Consider the following 15,716-nt stretch of genomic DNA (forward strand, 5'->3'; position numbering starts at 1 on the left):
TTTTCTTGGACTACAGGTACTGTCATAAGAGCCCAATAATTGCTCCCTGGCCCTCAACAGAAATAATTAACCAGTTAAAAGCACATATAGTCAGGTGGGCTGTCCAGAGCATTTACATTGCGACTGGAGTAGGGCGAATCAGCACACAACATCACCAATAGAAATTTTCCACTAAATTATATTCTTTTTCTTGGTGTCCATGCATACGTGCTGCACATAGCATTATGTTGTAATGCATTTCTACAGTCTGCTCCTTGGAGCACCACTGTCTATAAAAGGGTTTTTGTATTCACAAATCATGTATGAGATTTAAAGTGGCCTGAATATACATTATAATGTATTCAGATCGGCACATGGAGGTATTATAAATAGACTACATAATGGCTGACAGCTCAAGTATAACCACAGCTGAGTCTAGCCATAAATCATTTGAGAGTTACCGGGTGTCTCCCTCTTATTTATTATATCACACTGTGAGCCATTACCGATTCTCTTTGCTGAAATTATCACAATAAAACATTTTAACTGACATTGTACATCAACTATACTGCATCCAAAATAATTATTGAAATACAATGATCGCAAGTATAAAGAACCCAAGTCCTATAATTAAACAGTGCTCAATGTGTTTATGTCGTTTTTTTAAATCAAAGAAAGGAAGGCAGATAGCTTCTATATTTTTGGAGTTGCTGATAGTCATTTCTGGCTCCCTATTTCTTTATTAAGCTTGCAATAATGGCATCAGAAAGCATTAATCTCTTTGTGTGAAGATCATCCCACATCAAGGCCTGTGTTCTTGTGGCTGATGAAATCAACTGAATCTCTATAAATTAGATGATATATTGTTATGAATTACAATATATACCAGATATGTTCTCTGCAATATGCAGCAATACATTTGATGTTGCTGCAGTTCAAATTACAACATTGACTGCAAGAGCCTGCTGTCTGCCACAGTCCACCATACTGACCACCACCATAAAACAAAAATTCACAGACTCCAGTTCTATGCCGTGCACAACATAAACTCAAGTTTAACATATACAATTGGTCTCCTCCTCAAGCTGTGCAGTTGCAGCCAAAACATTATCTGACCACCTCAATACATTATTTTTTAAAAACACACAGAAGCCTATGTATTATTCGACATATTAGGGCAGAAATTATGACACCTGTATATGTAATGCCCTTTGGGATGTCCAGAGGTCGTGAAAGGCGCTATATAAATCCAGATCTTTCTTTCTATATGCAGGACCTCACTAGACAAGAGCGCATGGCGCGGTTTTAGGTCTATAAAGTTGTAGCACCATCTCCAAGCCATGCTCACATCTAGTCAGCAGCAGAATCTGTAATGTATAAAAGATCGAGTCTTTCACTGTGCAGCATTTTTCTGTAAAACCTGAACACTCCCAAGTAAAAAGGACAGGAAAAGCTACCAAAAATATTTTTAAAGGATTTTTACTTCATTTTAACTGATGCTATTATAATTTGACCTGGGGTCAAACATCTCCTAATTGTGTTGCATGATGTTTTTAAATTGAGAAGTCAAAGTGCAAAGCCAAGTCATATAAAGGACATCACAAAGATTGAATAGAATAAGAGACAACTAGATAAATCAGGGATAAATTAGAGGACACCAAATTTAGGTTTCAACAGGTTGAATATCATAGGAAGAAAGGCTAAGGGAGGCAAGGTTAGTTATAGTAGGAGACTGACAAGTCAATAGTTCAACACAGTGGGATGCAGGGAAGAAAGAAAGCATGTAGAACAAGGCATTTGGAACTTTGAATCATAGAATCTTACAGCACAGAAGGAGGCCATTTGGCCTATCGTGCTTTTTGAAAGAGCTATCCGATTAGTCCCACTCCCCTGCTCTTTCCCCAGAGCTCTGCAATATTGTCCCCTTCAAGTATTTATCCAATTGAAGGACAGGAATGTCTAAATGAACACAGACCATTGTAGCGTTAATAAAATAGGGAAAGACAAGTGCGATTGCAACAGTGAGACTGTCAATCAGATGACAAGCTTTCATCTGTAGCCTGCCCAGGAGGGCAAATGGTATGTATGCTACAAGAATCTTCCCAGATACGAGAGCAGTATTCATGTGTTAGTGTTAGAAGTTGTTGAGAGGGAAGAGAAGGTGTGCTACAAGAGAGGAATTCTGTTTTTTTGGCAGTAGCTTTAGCAATGGAGGCCATGTGAGAGTTTCACTTGAAGTCAAAGACAATACTGAAGCCAAGAATGTCAATTCATGAAGGAGCAAGGATGTAGTTATCAAAAGTAAGAGACTGTAGCTTTTGGTTAGACTAGCAAGACAGATAAAGAAACCAAAACTGATGTGGAGCCACACTAAAACAAAATGTAGCTATAATGTTGGCACTTAGAGAACATAGAAACTCAAACTCCAGATCTAAAACAAGTTACTGTAGCTCAAAAAAAATGCAGTGCTGCATACTTTATTTTTTTTGAAATTGAGAGAATTCAAAGCTGTAGCACACTAACTGGGCTCAGATGATATTTTAAACTGTAAAATCTTTGTTTTTGCAACTCTGGTGTCTCCCGAGCCCTCTGAATGTGTTACTGCCTTGTGACATACTCCCAGACAATATTTATTGGCTCTGTAATTTACTCTCTGGTTTCAAGTGACATCGTAAATCAGAAAACCAAAGCTCAAGTGCATTGCAGAGGTCATCTGAACCCCAGACATTAAATTAGTAGCCTCGTTGCTCCTTACCACCATCCATAATGCATACTGCACTCTCAGTAAAATTAAAACAATCATAATGACAATTAAAAGCAGTACTGAAGTTACACTGACAAACCTGTGATAGGAATCATGTGCAAGTATTTCTTCCAATAATAACTTTCATTATTTAACTTTAACTCACAGACTACAAAATGTTAAAAGAAAATTCAAGTTTGAATAAGGTTTTATTATGGAATTGTCTTGTAATATCTTGCCTAAACCCTATTTCATATGCAATTATACTGTATATCTTACAATTTTTCATATCATACTGATGCAAAAGTGTCAAATTTCCATCCTTTCACTTTTTCTAGGATGCAAATATTGGTTGCAGTGTAACTGCAAGCAATGCAAAGCCATCTTTTTAATTAAAAAAGGAGTCAGGTGGCCCACTGAATTAACGAAGATTTTCAATGATTGAAAAGAACCGACTATCCCATCAGCTTTTCTTTCACTTGAAGTTTTATAAACAACCAGAGGTTAGTGAGCAGTGCACCAGCATTGTATTTAAAGCATGGAAACCTATTTTGACTAATTTTCCTGCATTACAACAGTGACTACACTTCAAAGAAAGTACTTCACTGGCTGTAAAGCACTTTGGGACATCCGGTGGTTGTGAAAGGCACTGTATAAGTGCAAGTCTTTCTTTCTTGAATTCAAGAGCAATGCAAGCAGACAGTATAACTACACAGTGCCATTCACATTGCTTCAAAAAATATCCAACATCAAATTTGAAACAACAAACAAAATTTAAGAGAAACGTTTACAAACTTCTGCGGCAGTTGCAATATTACAGTTTCATCAGAAATATTAATTATTGGTGTGTTGGGAGAGGACAATTGTAAGACCCAATTTTCAGGTGTCATTCTTGAGAATAAAATTATAGCAGTTCCAACAGCATGATTAAGGCATATCATTTAAATAACAAGCATTATAAATAACTGTTACCGTTGCCATCATAACATTGTCTTGATTAGAAATATAGTTGCATTAGTTGGGGAGGACAGAAAAAAAATGGAGGAATGGCAGCAGTTAGTATAATTGCACCGTCCATTCACAACACAAAATGACAGTACCGGCAGCACCACTGTATACAATTACAAAAGAATTTATGAATGATTTGTTACCATCATTGTTGCAATATTATTATTTCATTATGGGGAAGAGGAGGGAGCGAGCAAGCAGCCGATGTTTGAGAAAGTGCACACATCAATACCAGCTGAATTACAAAGGTTACAAATAATTCATCATTACTGTTTGTGTATTATGATTTCATCAAAAATACAATTTATTAGTACAAGAGCAGTCAGAAGCTGCAGCATTCCTCCATGTTGTCCCCTCTCACCATACCAAGACAGTACCTGTGCTAACATATCTAAGGCATAAAGACATGTAAAATGACAAAAAAATGAACTTTTTAAACTACTGCTGTTGTAATATGTCATTAGAAATGAAGTTTAAATAGTTGGAGGGAGAGATGAGACAAAGGGAAAGACCTTGTCTATCTCCCCCTCCCCCCTGGAAACAGTTTCCCTGTTACTACCCTATCGAATTGCTTTATCATTTTAAACACCTCAATTAGATACTCCTCAACCTCACAGAATACAAGCCAAGTTCATGCAACCTGTCCTCATAATTTAACCCTTTAAGCCAAGGTATCATTCTGGAGAATCAGCACTGTACCCCTTCCAAGGCCAATATATCTTTCCTGAGATTCAGTGCCCAAAACTGAACACAGTACTCTAGATGTGGTCTGACCAAGACTCTGTACGACTGAAGCATCACTTCCTCACTTTTGAATTCCAATTCCCTTGAGATAAAGGCAAACATTCCATTAGCCTTTTTGATTACTTTTTGTAACTGTGCACTAGTGTTTAATGATTCGTGTAGATGAACACCTAAAAATTTTTGCTGTTCCACAGCTCCTGGTCTCTCACCATTACAAAAATATTCAGGTTTGTCTTTCTCAGATCCAAAGTGGATAACTTCACACTTCCCTACATTGAACTCCATTTTGCATATTTTGCCCATAGATCCCTGGGAACAACACGTCACATTCCACCACCAACTTGCATTTCTAATACGCCTTTAACGTAGCACAACGTCCCAAAGCGCTTAACAAGAACATTATCAATAAAAACATTTTTGACACCAAGCCACAGAAGGAAATATTAGGACAGATGGAGGTAGGTTTTAAGGAGCATTTTAACAGGAGAGAGGTAGAGAGGCTGAAAGGTTTAGGAAGGAAATTCCAGAGCTTAGGGCCAAGGCAGCTGAAGGCATGGCTGCAATGGTGGAGCAATTAAAATCGGGGATGCGCAAGAGGCCAGAATTGGAGGACAGCAGAGATCTCGGAGCTCGTAGGGCTGAAGGAGGTTACAGAGATAGGGAGAGGTAAGGCCATGGAGGGATTTGAAAACAGGGATGAGGATTTTAAAATGGAGGCGTTGTCAGACTGGGAGCCACTCTAGGTCAGCAAACACGGGACTGATGGGTAAACGAGACTTGGTGCGAGTTAAGATACAGGCAGCAGAGTTTTGGATGAGCACAAGTTTATGTAGGGTGGAAGATGAGAGACCAGCCAGGAGTATTGGAATAGTCAAGTCTAGAAGTAACAAAGGCATGGATGAGGGTTTCGGCAGCAGATGAGCGGAGACAGGGGTAGAATTGGGCGATGTTACGGAGGTGGAAGTAGGCGGTCTTAGTGATGGCACAGATATGAGTTTGACCGTTCTGGTTCAGCCTCAGACAGTTGCCTGGGAGAGGGATGGAGCCAGTGGCAGGGACCGAAGACAATGGCTTCAGTCTTCCAATATTTAGTTGATGGAAATACCGGAGTCGGGCAATCAGAGAACAAACCCTTTATCCCTACCCTCTGACTCCTATCTTCCAACCAATTACTGTCACAAGGTTACCTCCAATTCCATGTGCTCTCATTTTTGTTAATAAACTCTTGTGTGGAACCTTATCGAATGCCTTCTGGAAGTCCATATAGACAACTTCCATAGACACTTTCCTATCCACCATGTTAGTGACCCCCTCATAAAATTCAACTAGATTAGTCAGACATGACCAACCCGTCACAAATCCATGCTGACTCTCTTTGATCAACTGATACTTGTCCAACTGCTCAGTCACTCTGTCTTGATGTTAAACTGGCTGATCTGTAGTTGCCTGTATTTCCCCCCCTTCCTTTAATAATGAAGTGACATTTCCAATTTTCCAATCCAAAAATGGTATAATTCCCAAATATAGAGCACTTTGGAAAATTATGACTAATGCATTTTCCTTAGCTATTCCGTTTAATACCTTGTGGTGGAATCCATCAGGTCCTGGAGATTTGTCTAACTTGAGTCACATTATTTTCTCCATTACCATTTTTATAACTTATATTAAATCCACTAAGTTCCTCCCCTTGTCTTATTTTTAGGTTCCCTTACAGCACTGGTATTTTGTCCTCTTCCTCCAGTGTGAAAATGGTTACTAAGTACTCATTTAACAAGTCTGGCATTTCCTTTTTTTTAAATTCATTCACTGGATGTGGGCGTCGCTGACAAGGCCAGCATTTATTGCCCATTCCTAATTGCACTTGAGAAGATGATGGTGAGCTGCCTTCTTGAACTGCTGCAGTCTGTGTGGTGAAGGTACTCCCACAATGCTGTTCAGGGGGGGGAGCGCCAAGATTTTGACCCATCAATGATGAAGGAACGACAATATATTTCCAAGTCAGGATGGTGTGTGACTTGGAGGTGGTGATGATCCTATGCGCCCACTGCCTTGTCCTTCTAGGTGGCAGAGGTCTCGGGTTTGGGAGGTGCTGTAAAAGGAGCCTTGGCAAGTTGTTGCAGTCCATCTGGTAGATGATACACACTGCAGCCTAGGTGCTCCAGTGGTGGAGGGAGTGAATGTTTAGGGTGGTGGATGGGTTTCCGCCGATCGAACACCCATACTGAAATCCCTTTTTTCTGGTGGTAATTGTGTCTTTTATCAATCTTTGTCCTGGATGGTGTCGAGCTTCTTGAGTGTTGTTGAAGCTGCACTCATCCAGACAAGTGGAGAGTAGTTCATCACACTCCTGACTTGTGCTTTGTAGATGGTGGAAAGGCTTTGGGGGAATCAAATGGTGAGTCACTTGCCACAGAATACCCAGCTCTTGTAGTCACGGTATTTACGTGGTTGTCCAGTAAAGTTTCTGGTCAATGGTGACCCACAGGATGTTGATGGTGGGGGATTCGATGATGGTAATGCCATTGAATGTCAAGGGGAGGTGGTTAGACTCTCTCTTGTTGGAGATAGTCATCGCCTGGCACTTGAGTGGCAAGTAACATTTGTGCCACACATCAGCTCAAGCCTGAATATTGTCCAGGTCTTGCTGCATGCGGGCACTCTCTTTTCTCCATATATTTTTTTAATAAATACTTTTGCCGTTAGCTTTTATATCCTTTCCAGGTTTTTTTCATATTCCTTTTTGCACCTTATTTTTTATAGCTCTCTTGATCTGCTGGACTTCCACTTTTCCTTGCATTTGTGTAAGCCTCTTTTAGCTTAATATTGTCTTTTACCTCATTGGCTGTTTAAATACACAAGCGGTGCCTTTGCCTTTTAGAAGTATATGCTGGTTTTGTATCATGCGAGATATTTATTTGACTACTTCCCGCTCTTTGTCTGTAGGTTTACCCATTAACAGTTCAGCCCAGTTTACTGTGGTCAATTTAATTTCTTATCTATTCGAAGTTTGCCTTACTTAAATGTGACTCTCCCTTGTCCCTCTCAAACCTAATATCAAATTCAAATCATACAGTATTATGGTTACGGTTTGCAAGATGCTTTGTTGCCGTCAGATTGTTAACTAATTCTGGTTTGTTACTCATCACTAAATCAGTATGGCCTAGTCACATGTCTGTTCTAAAACATATTGCTCTAGAAAACCATCCTGAACACAATTTAGAAATTCATTGTCTTTACTACTTGAGCTGTTCTACTTCGCCCAGTCTATGTTAAAATTAAATTCTTCCATTATAACCACATTGTTTTTGCTACAAGTTTCCTGGATCTCCGTATTTGTACATCCACCCACTTCATTACGATCAGGAACTGTGTAGACAAGTCCTTCCAGAGTTTTGCATCCTTTGCTGTTCCTTAACTCTACCCAGTGTTTCCGCTGATCGATCACCCTTTTTTCTGGCGGTAATTATGTCTTTTTATCAATATTGCCACTCCCCCCTCCTTTCCGAATTTCCCTGTCCTTTTTAAGGATCCTATAGCTTGGAATATTCATCTCCCAATCATGCTCAGGTTGTAGAGACAAAAAAAATGTACACAATTTGCTACTTCTGTTTAGTTAGAAATGTATTATTATGGGTTCTGGGGAAAGATTAGCCTTAAGAAGGTGTAGACCTTGAAAGAAGCAGGCTGAATAATTTGTTATTGCCACAGCTATTGTAATATTATGATCTGACTAGAAATGTAATTTTGTATTTCCCTCCATAGCGCAGCTAGCTTATCCAAAGAATGCTAGAGCCACATCAATCAGGAAGGGCCCAGATCAAGTTCCTGCTCTACAGTGAGCTAGCTGATGTCAGCCAGGGTGGCAGCATGGGCTCTGCAACTGGCCTCAGCACCACTCCAATTAGGGAAGAGAAAAATAAGCAGCTAGCATTCCTGTTCCAGATTGTTCCCCAGCAACCCTTAACCCTTTGTTGGAAGTGCACCTCTGTGGACCTGAAGCAAGCAACAGGACCAGGCTCAGATAGGTAACTCACCAAGGTCAAAAATAGTCCACCGACATCCACCATTAAGGCTCACACAAGAAGAAAAGACTTGCATTCATATACCGCCTTTCACAATCACCGCACATCCCAAAGCATTTTACAGCCAATTACAGCCAATGAAGTACTTTTTCCAAGTGTAGTCACTGTTGCAATGTAGGAAACGCAGCAGCCAATTTACAAACAGCAATGTGATAATGACCAGATAATCTGTTTTTGTTATGTTGATTGAGGGATAACTATGGGCCAGGATATTGGGGGGTAATTCCCCTACTCTTCTTCAAAATAGTACCATGGGATCTTTTACATCCACATGAGAGAGCAGACGGCACCTCCGACAGTGCAGCACTCCCTCAGTACTGCACTGGCATGTCAACCTAGATGTTAGTGCTCTGGAGTGAGACTTGAACCCACAACCTTCTGACGCTGAGGCGAGAGTTCTAGCCACTAGCTGAGAAGGGCTGGTTTGGCAAAGTATCCGAGAATGAAGGCACCTGTGGAACTACAGCAAAGCTTTTCAGGCTAAGGGAAGGCGGAGGAAGAAAGTGATGAATTGAGGAGGGTGGGGAGAGGATTTGATCTGGAGCGGCCGAGTGAGCTTCCACTGGCCGTGCGCAAGGACCCGGGGGCGCTGTCCCCCTCAATGGCTGCGTTAAATCCCTCCGTTCGGCTCAGACATGGCTCTGGGCTCCGCCGCAATCCACAACCCGCAAAACCTAATCCGGCCGTAGACCCAACCATCGCCGCATAATCCTGAAGCGACACCTTTGCACCGACAAGCTTCCCCACAAAATCCTCCCCCGTGTAAACTCAGCGCCAAATGTCACCTCCTCCAACCTGGCCAGCCGACTCCAGCAGATGGGTTTAAAAAAAAAATACACACACACAGCGAACACAAAGTTAGCAGGAGGAGCCCGTGCCGGCTCCCCCCGTGCGCCTGTCCTTCCCTCAGCACAGCCCCTGGGTTGTTGGTTGTTGGTGGTCCCCCCCGCCGCCGGACACTGTTTATCTCAGCCATTCCTTCGCGTGCTTTTTTTCCCCAAATAACTCACCCAAACTGCCGGCGAAACCGTCCATCTCGCGACTCGGGGAGGGCAGCGGTCCTGCGCGTCTCTAATGTGCGTCCTGCTCTGCTCTCTGTCCGTCCGTGTTTTTGTTTGTTTATTTATTTCTTCTTTAAATTCCTCCTCCTGTTCCACGGACACGGCGCTCAGGCTTCACACTCGGGAGAACCCGCACCGCCTCAGCTTCATTTGCTGCCTGATCTTCGTCAATCAGTCACACACGCTTTTTTTCCCCCCCCCTTTCGAAACGCGCTCCGTGCTCCGCCTCTCCCTCGGCAGCCGCCGTACACCCTGACCAGTTACTGCGCGTGCGTGTCTGAGCCGACTGCGTGGACCAAATGCCTTCTGGGAGTCGTAGTTTTTCTTTTATTTTTCTGTAAGAAAGTTGATTTTTTTAAATGTTTTTGGTGTCTTTTTAAGTTAAACTTCTTAAAAATGTTTATAAAGTAACGCTGTTCTTTTAAGATATTTGCTTATGTCACCAATTATGATATTTAAAAAATTTAAATAAATACATACAGTGAGCCAAATTGTTGTAAACGCAGTCCTTGTATTTTTTCAGTAAGAAGAAAATAGTTTCGTTCTTAAAAGGTAAATCAATAGTTCTCAGTGAGTGTCTTTCTTCTGCCCCATACCAGTGAAATTATTTGCTCCAGTCACATTGTTTCAAAACTAAAATAAAATCTCTGGAATTTAGAAGAATGAGAGGTGATTCATTAAATATATTCAAGAAGGAGTTAGATATATTTCTTAAGGCTAAAAGGATCAAGGGATATGGGGAGAAGGCAGGGACAGGGTACTGAGTTTGGATGATCAGCCATGATCTCATTGAATGGCGGAGCAGGCTCGAGGGGCCAAATGGCCTACTCCTGCTCCTATCTTCTATGTTTCTATGTGATCTCATTGAAACATAAGATTCTGAGGGGGATTGACAGGGTAGATGCGGAAAGGCTGTTTCCCCTGGCTGGAGAGTCCAGAACTAGGGGTAATAGGGTTGAGATGAGGAGAAATTTTTCACTCAAAGGGTTGTGAATTTTTGGAATTATCAACTCCAGAGGGCTGTGGATAGTCAGTCGATGAGCATATTCAAGACTGAGATCGATAGATTTTTGGGCACTAAGGGAATCAAGTAATATAAGGATAGGGCGGTCAAGTGGAGTTGATGTAGAAGTTAATATGATAGAATTCTTCATTAAGATGGAGAGTGAAATAGTTGACTCCGAGACTAGGGTCCTGAATTTAAATAAAGGAGACTATGATGGTATGAGGTGCGAGTTGGGTAGGATTGATTGGGGAATGTCACTCAAAGGGTTGACGGTGGATGGGCAATGGCAAACATTCAAAGACCACATGGATGAACTACAGAATCTGTTCATCCCAGTTTGGCATAAAAATAAAACAAAAAAGGTGACTCAACTGTGGCTAACAAGGGAAATTAGGGGTAGCATAAGATCCAAGGGGAGGACATATAAATTGGCCAGAAAAAGCAGTAAACCTGAGGATTGGGAGCAGTTTAGGATTCAACAAAGGAGGACAAAGGGATTAATTAAGAGGGGGAAATAAAGTATGAGAGTAAGCTTTCAGGGAACATAAAAACTGACTGTAAAAGCTTTTATAGATATGTGAAGAGAAAAAGATTGGTGAAGTCAAGCGTAGGTCCCTTGCAGTCAGAATCAGGGGAATTTATAATGGGGAACAAAGAAATGGCAGACCAATTAAATACATACTTTGGTTCTGTCTTCACAAAGGAGGACACAAATAACCTCCCAAAGATGTCGGGGAACATAGGGTCTAATGAAAGGGAGGAACTGATAGAAATCCGTATTTGTAGGGAAATGGTGTTAGGGAAATTGATGGGATTGAAGGCCGATAAATCCCCAGGGCCTGATAATCTACATCCTAGGGTACTTAAGGAAGTGGCCCTAGAAATAGTAGATGCATTGCTGGTCATCTTCCAAAATTCGATAGACTCTGGAACAGTACTCATGGATTGGAGGGTAGCTAATGTTACCCCACTGTTCAAAAAGAGTGGTAGAGAGAAAACGGGGAATTACAGACATCGGTAGCGGGGAAAATGCTAGAGTCTGTTATAAAAGATGTAATAGCAGGGCACTTGGAAAAAAGTGACCGGCTCGGACAAAGTCAACATGGATTTACAAAAGGTAAATCATGCTTGACTAATCTACTGGAATTTTTTGAAGATGTAACTGGTAAAATAGATAAGGGAGAACCAGTGGATGTGGTGTATTTGGACTTTCAAAAGGCTTTCAATACGGTCCCGCATAAGAGATTAGCATGTAAAATTAAGGCACATCGGATTGGGGGCAAGGTATTGACTTGGATAGAGAACTGGTTGGCAGACAGAAAGCAAAGAGTTGGAATAAATGGCTCTTTTTTGGAGTGGCAGGCAGTGACTAGTGGGTACCGCAGGGATCGGTCCTAGCACCCAAGCTATTCACAATATATATTAATGATCTGGATGAGGGAACTAGATGTAATATCTCCAAGTTTGCAGACGACACAAAGCTGGGTGGGTGTGTGTGCTGTGAGGAGGATGCCGAGAAACTTGGCAGAAGCATAGCAGATGCAATATACCGTGGATAAATGCGAGGTTATCCACTTTGGTGTCAAAAACAGGAAGGCAGATTATTATCTGAATGGCAATAGATTGGGAGAAGGGGAAGTGCAACGAGACCTGGGCGTCCTTGTGCACCAGTCGCTGAAGGAAAGCATGCAGGTGCTGCAGGCGGTTAAGAAGACAAATGGTATGTTGGCCTTCGTAGCGAGAGGGTTTGAGTACAGGAACAAGGATGTCTTGCTGCAGTTGTACAGGGCCTTGGTGAGACCACATCTTGAGTATTGTGTGCAGTTTTGGTCGCCTTATCTGAGGAAGGATGTTCTTACCATGGAATGAGTGCAGCGAAGGTTCACCAGACTGATACCTGGGATGGCAGGAATGATGTATGAGGAGAGATTGGGTCGATTGGGCTTGTACTCGCTGGAGTTTAGAAGAATGAGAGGGGATCTCATCGAAACTTATAAAATTCTAACAGGACTAGACAGACGAGATGCTGGAAGGATGTTCCCAATGGTCGGGGAGTCCAGAACCAGGGGTCACAGTCTAAGGATAAGGAGTAAGCCATTTAGGACAAAGTTAAGGAGGAATTTCTTCACCCAGAGAGTGGTGAAACTGTGGAATTCTCTACCAAAGAAGGCAGTAGAGGTCAATTCATTAAATATATTCAAAAAGGAGTTGGATATATTTCTTAAGGCTAAAGGGATCAAGGGATATGGAGAGAAGGCAGGGACAGGGTACTGAATTTGGATGATCAGCCATGATCTCATTGAATGGCGGAGCAGGCTCGAGGGGCCGAATGGCCTACTCCTGCTCCTATCTTCTATGTAAGCCATGATCTTTTGGAATGGCGGCGCAGGCTCAATGGACCGTATGGCCTACTCCTGCTCCTATTTCTTATGTTCTTAAAAAAGAACGGCTGTCAATTTATTACTTTGCATTCATGTAGGTGATGGAGAATGTTTTCTTTTTGCTATCAGTGACATAATCAAGCAAATCATACAGAACATAGGCATTAACAAGGTGCACATACTACTGTTAACTTCCTTGTAAATTGGTGTTTAGTGCAATTGGTGTTTAGTCCAATTAAATATTGAGAAGACCAAAGCCATTGCTTTTGGTCCACGTCACAAACTCCGTTCCCTAGCCATCAACTCCATCCCTCTCCCTAACATCTGTCTGAGGCTGAACCACACTGTTCGCAAGCTTGGTGTTGTAGCGGTACCACCGAGTGTCCCTTACTTACTGTACATAATTCTCTTTAACGATGTTTATATAGAGTTTGCGTATACGGGGCGTTGCCCCTTTAAGAGCGCAGGCAAACGCGATGACGTCACGTCGCACATCACGTGACCGCCCAAACGCGGGCAAGCGCGATGACGTCACGTCACACATCACGTGACCGCCCAAACGCAGGCAAACGCGATGACGTCACGTCGCACATCACGTGACCGCCCAAACGCGGGCAAATGTGATGACGTCACGTCGCACATCACGTGACCACCCTAAGCGCGGGAAAACGCGATGACGTCACGACACAAACGACTGGACTGCCTGGTCAGTCCTCGTGGAATCTCCATCTTGTTAAGACCTGTTTTCGTGGCTCTCCTGTATCGATCTCATCAAACTGTTTGAATTCGTTTAGTTTTACATTAAAGACCTGTTTGATTGATCTCCTGAGTCGGCCCCAGTTATTAGTTAGGAATTCGTCAATTCCTACATTGGTGACCCCGTTTTTCGTGAACATTTTTCACAAAAGCAGCGCAGCCGGACCCCGATTTTTGTGAACGTTTTTCACAAAAGAAGCACGCATGGAAGCAAAAGCCGTTTCGCTGACGCTACCGCAATACAGGGAGCAGCAACCGCCCTCGTGCTTTATTCTGGTAGAAGCCCCGTTCGCCCAGTGCAACATCGATGCGGCGCAGACCACGTACCTGCATACAGTCTCCGTACTCAACAGCTCTACCGCCTCTCGGATCGTCCGCCTTCTCGACAACCCCCAACGGAACAGCAAGTATGAATCCCTGAAAGCGCGGGTACTGCAGGTTTTCGGGCCCACAAGATCGGAGCGCGCCCCCGCAGAGATGCCACGAGGGCTCACCCCTCGCAACCCACGCGGGCTCACCCCTCGCAACCCACGAGGACTCACCCCTCGCAACCCACGAGGGCTCACCCCTCGCAACCCACGAGGACTCACCCCTCGCAGCCTACGAGGACTCGCCTCGCAACCCACGAGGATTCACCCCTCGCAAACCATGGGGACTCACCCCTCGCAAACCACGGGGATCCATCCCTCGCAAACCTCGAGGACCCATCCACCGCAGACGCCGCCCCAGCTCGTCAGCCTGCTGGATTGTGTTTTCTGCCGCGCGCAGTTTGACGCGAATTCGAAGCGTTGCCGCCCTCCCGGCAGTTTCCCCGTTTCAACCAAATAGCAACTGACACTGCAACCATTGAGGTACGGGTCTACGGGCATCCCGCGGCCGCGAACTGCCACGCGGGACAATTGCTGTCCACCCCGATCACAGATCAACGCAGCAACTGGTCACTCTCTTCTGTGTTACCGCTGTAACACTACATCGCGCACCGTCTCCTGTGTGTTCCCAACTTCTGAAGAGTGCGCTTGCCTGCTCGGCGAGTTTCCCAATCTAACAAGACCCACGTTCAACACCTCCAGGATTGCCCGTTTCGGCGTTCCCCGCAGATCATCGACAGAGCCATGGACCTCGACCGCCACATCGAGACAGCACAACCACCGAGACCACCGGCCACCCATCGTCGTTACGGCAGACCAAGTGCTACTGCCCGCCAGACCGCCAGCCACCCAGCAGCCTCCGCCTCGATACTACAGGAGTCGTTTGGACAGGCTCGTCAGACCACCTCATCGTTAAGGAACTGACTGGCACCCTCACACTCATTCCAGACCTTGCTCTCTGTGGAGCAGGTTGTGCTGCAGCTGCTGAGTGGAGAGTGGTGGTCGCCTTGACCTGGGAGTAGAGGGGAAGGAGAGACCCCAGGCCACCACCACCATCAACCATCTACAACATCATCTACCGAGGTGCCTGGAGAGAGAGGAGGAGAGGGAAAAGGGAGGCCAACATTTACAGCAGGAGAGGCCTTTCCATCACTGCCTCCCCAATTGGCCTCCATTTCAGGAGAGGGAGAGAGGGGAGAGGAGCTGCATTCAACATTAACTGCTTGGAAGGAGGGTAGGAGCAACTTCTGTTCTATTTGAACTTCTGCAGGGGGGTGTCATTCGGTGCATTCCCCAAAGACTTTGTATTGTGGGTAGGGGGAGGAAAGAAGACCGGGCCGGAAGACCAAGGGGTGTCAAAAGCCCCTTCCATTGCCTGGCCTGGGTTAGCTGGAGCTGCCCAGGTGAAGCCTTCTTCAGTACATCGAGAAGACCTGGTGTGGGGCTGAGCCTGGGCTTTTCTCCAGCTTCCCAGGCGAAGACATCTTCTCCCCCTGCCTGAAGACCATCCGCAGAGACTTTATTTATTTTTTCCATCGGGGAGTGCACCCCCTGCCGACACCCACCCACCCACCTACCATCCTGAGTG

At 44.0% G+C, this 15,716-nt stretch overlaps 1 protein-coding gene across 1 annotated transcript in view; it reads right to left on the bottom strand.

Annotated features, from left to right (window-relative positions):
• The window catches only part of eml4 (EMAP like 4), a 334,770-nt gene extending 324,926 nt beyond the window's left edge, over positions 1 to 9,844 (bottom strand). The window contains exon 1 of the mRNA XM_085980750.1: positions 9,567 to 9,844. Within this exon, the coding sequence (XP_085836876.1) occupies positions 9,567 to 9,591 (25 nt within the window). The 5' untranslated portion in view covers positions 9,592 to 9,844. The remainder of the gene's footprint in view (positions 1 to 9,566) is intronic.
• Positions 9,845 to 15,716: the final 5,872 nt, after the last annotated feature.

This window comes from Somniosus microcephalus, chromosome 3 (assembly GCF_052327205.1).
Source record: "Somniosus microcephalus isolate GS21.2 chromosome 3, FLI_Smic_1.0, whole genome shotgun sequence".
In the NCBI taxonomy this organism is placed as follows: Eukaryota; Metazoa; Chordata; class Chondrichthyes; order Squaliformes; family Somniosidae; genus Somniosus; species Somniosus microcephalus.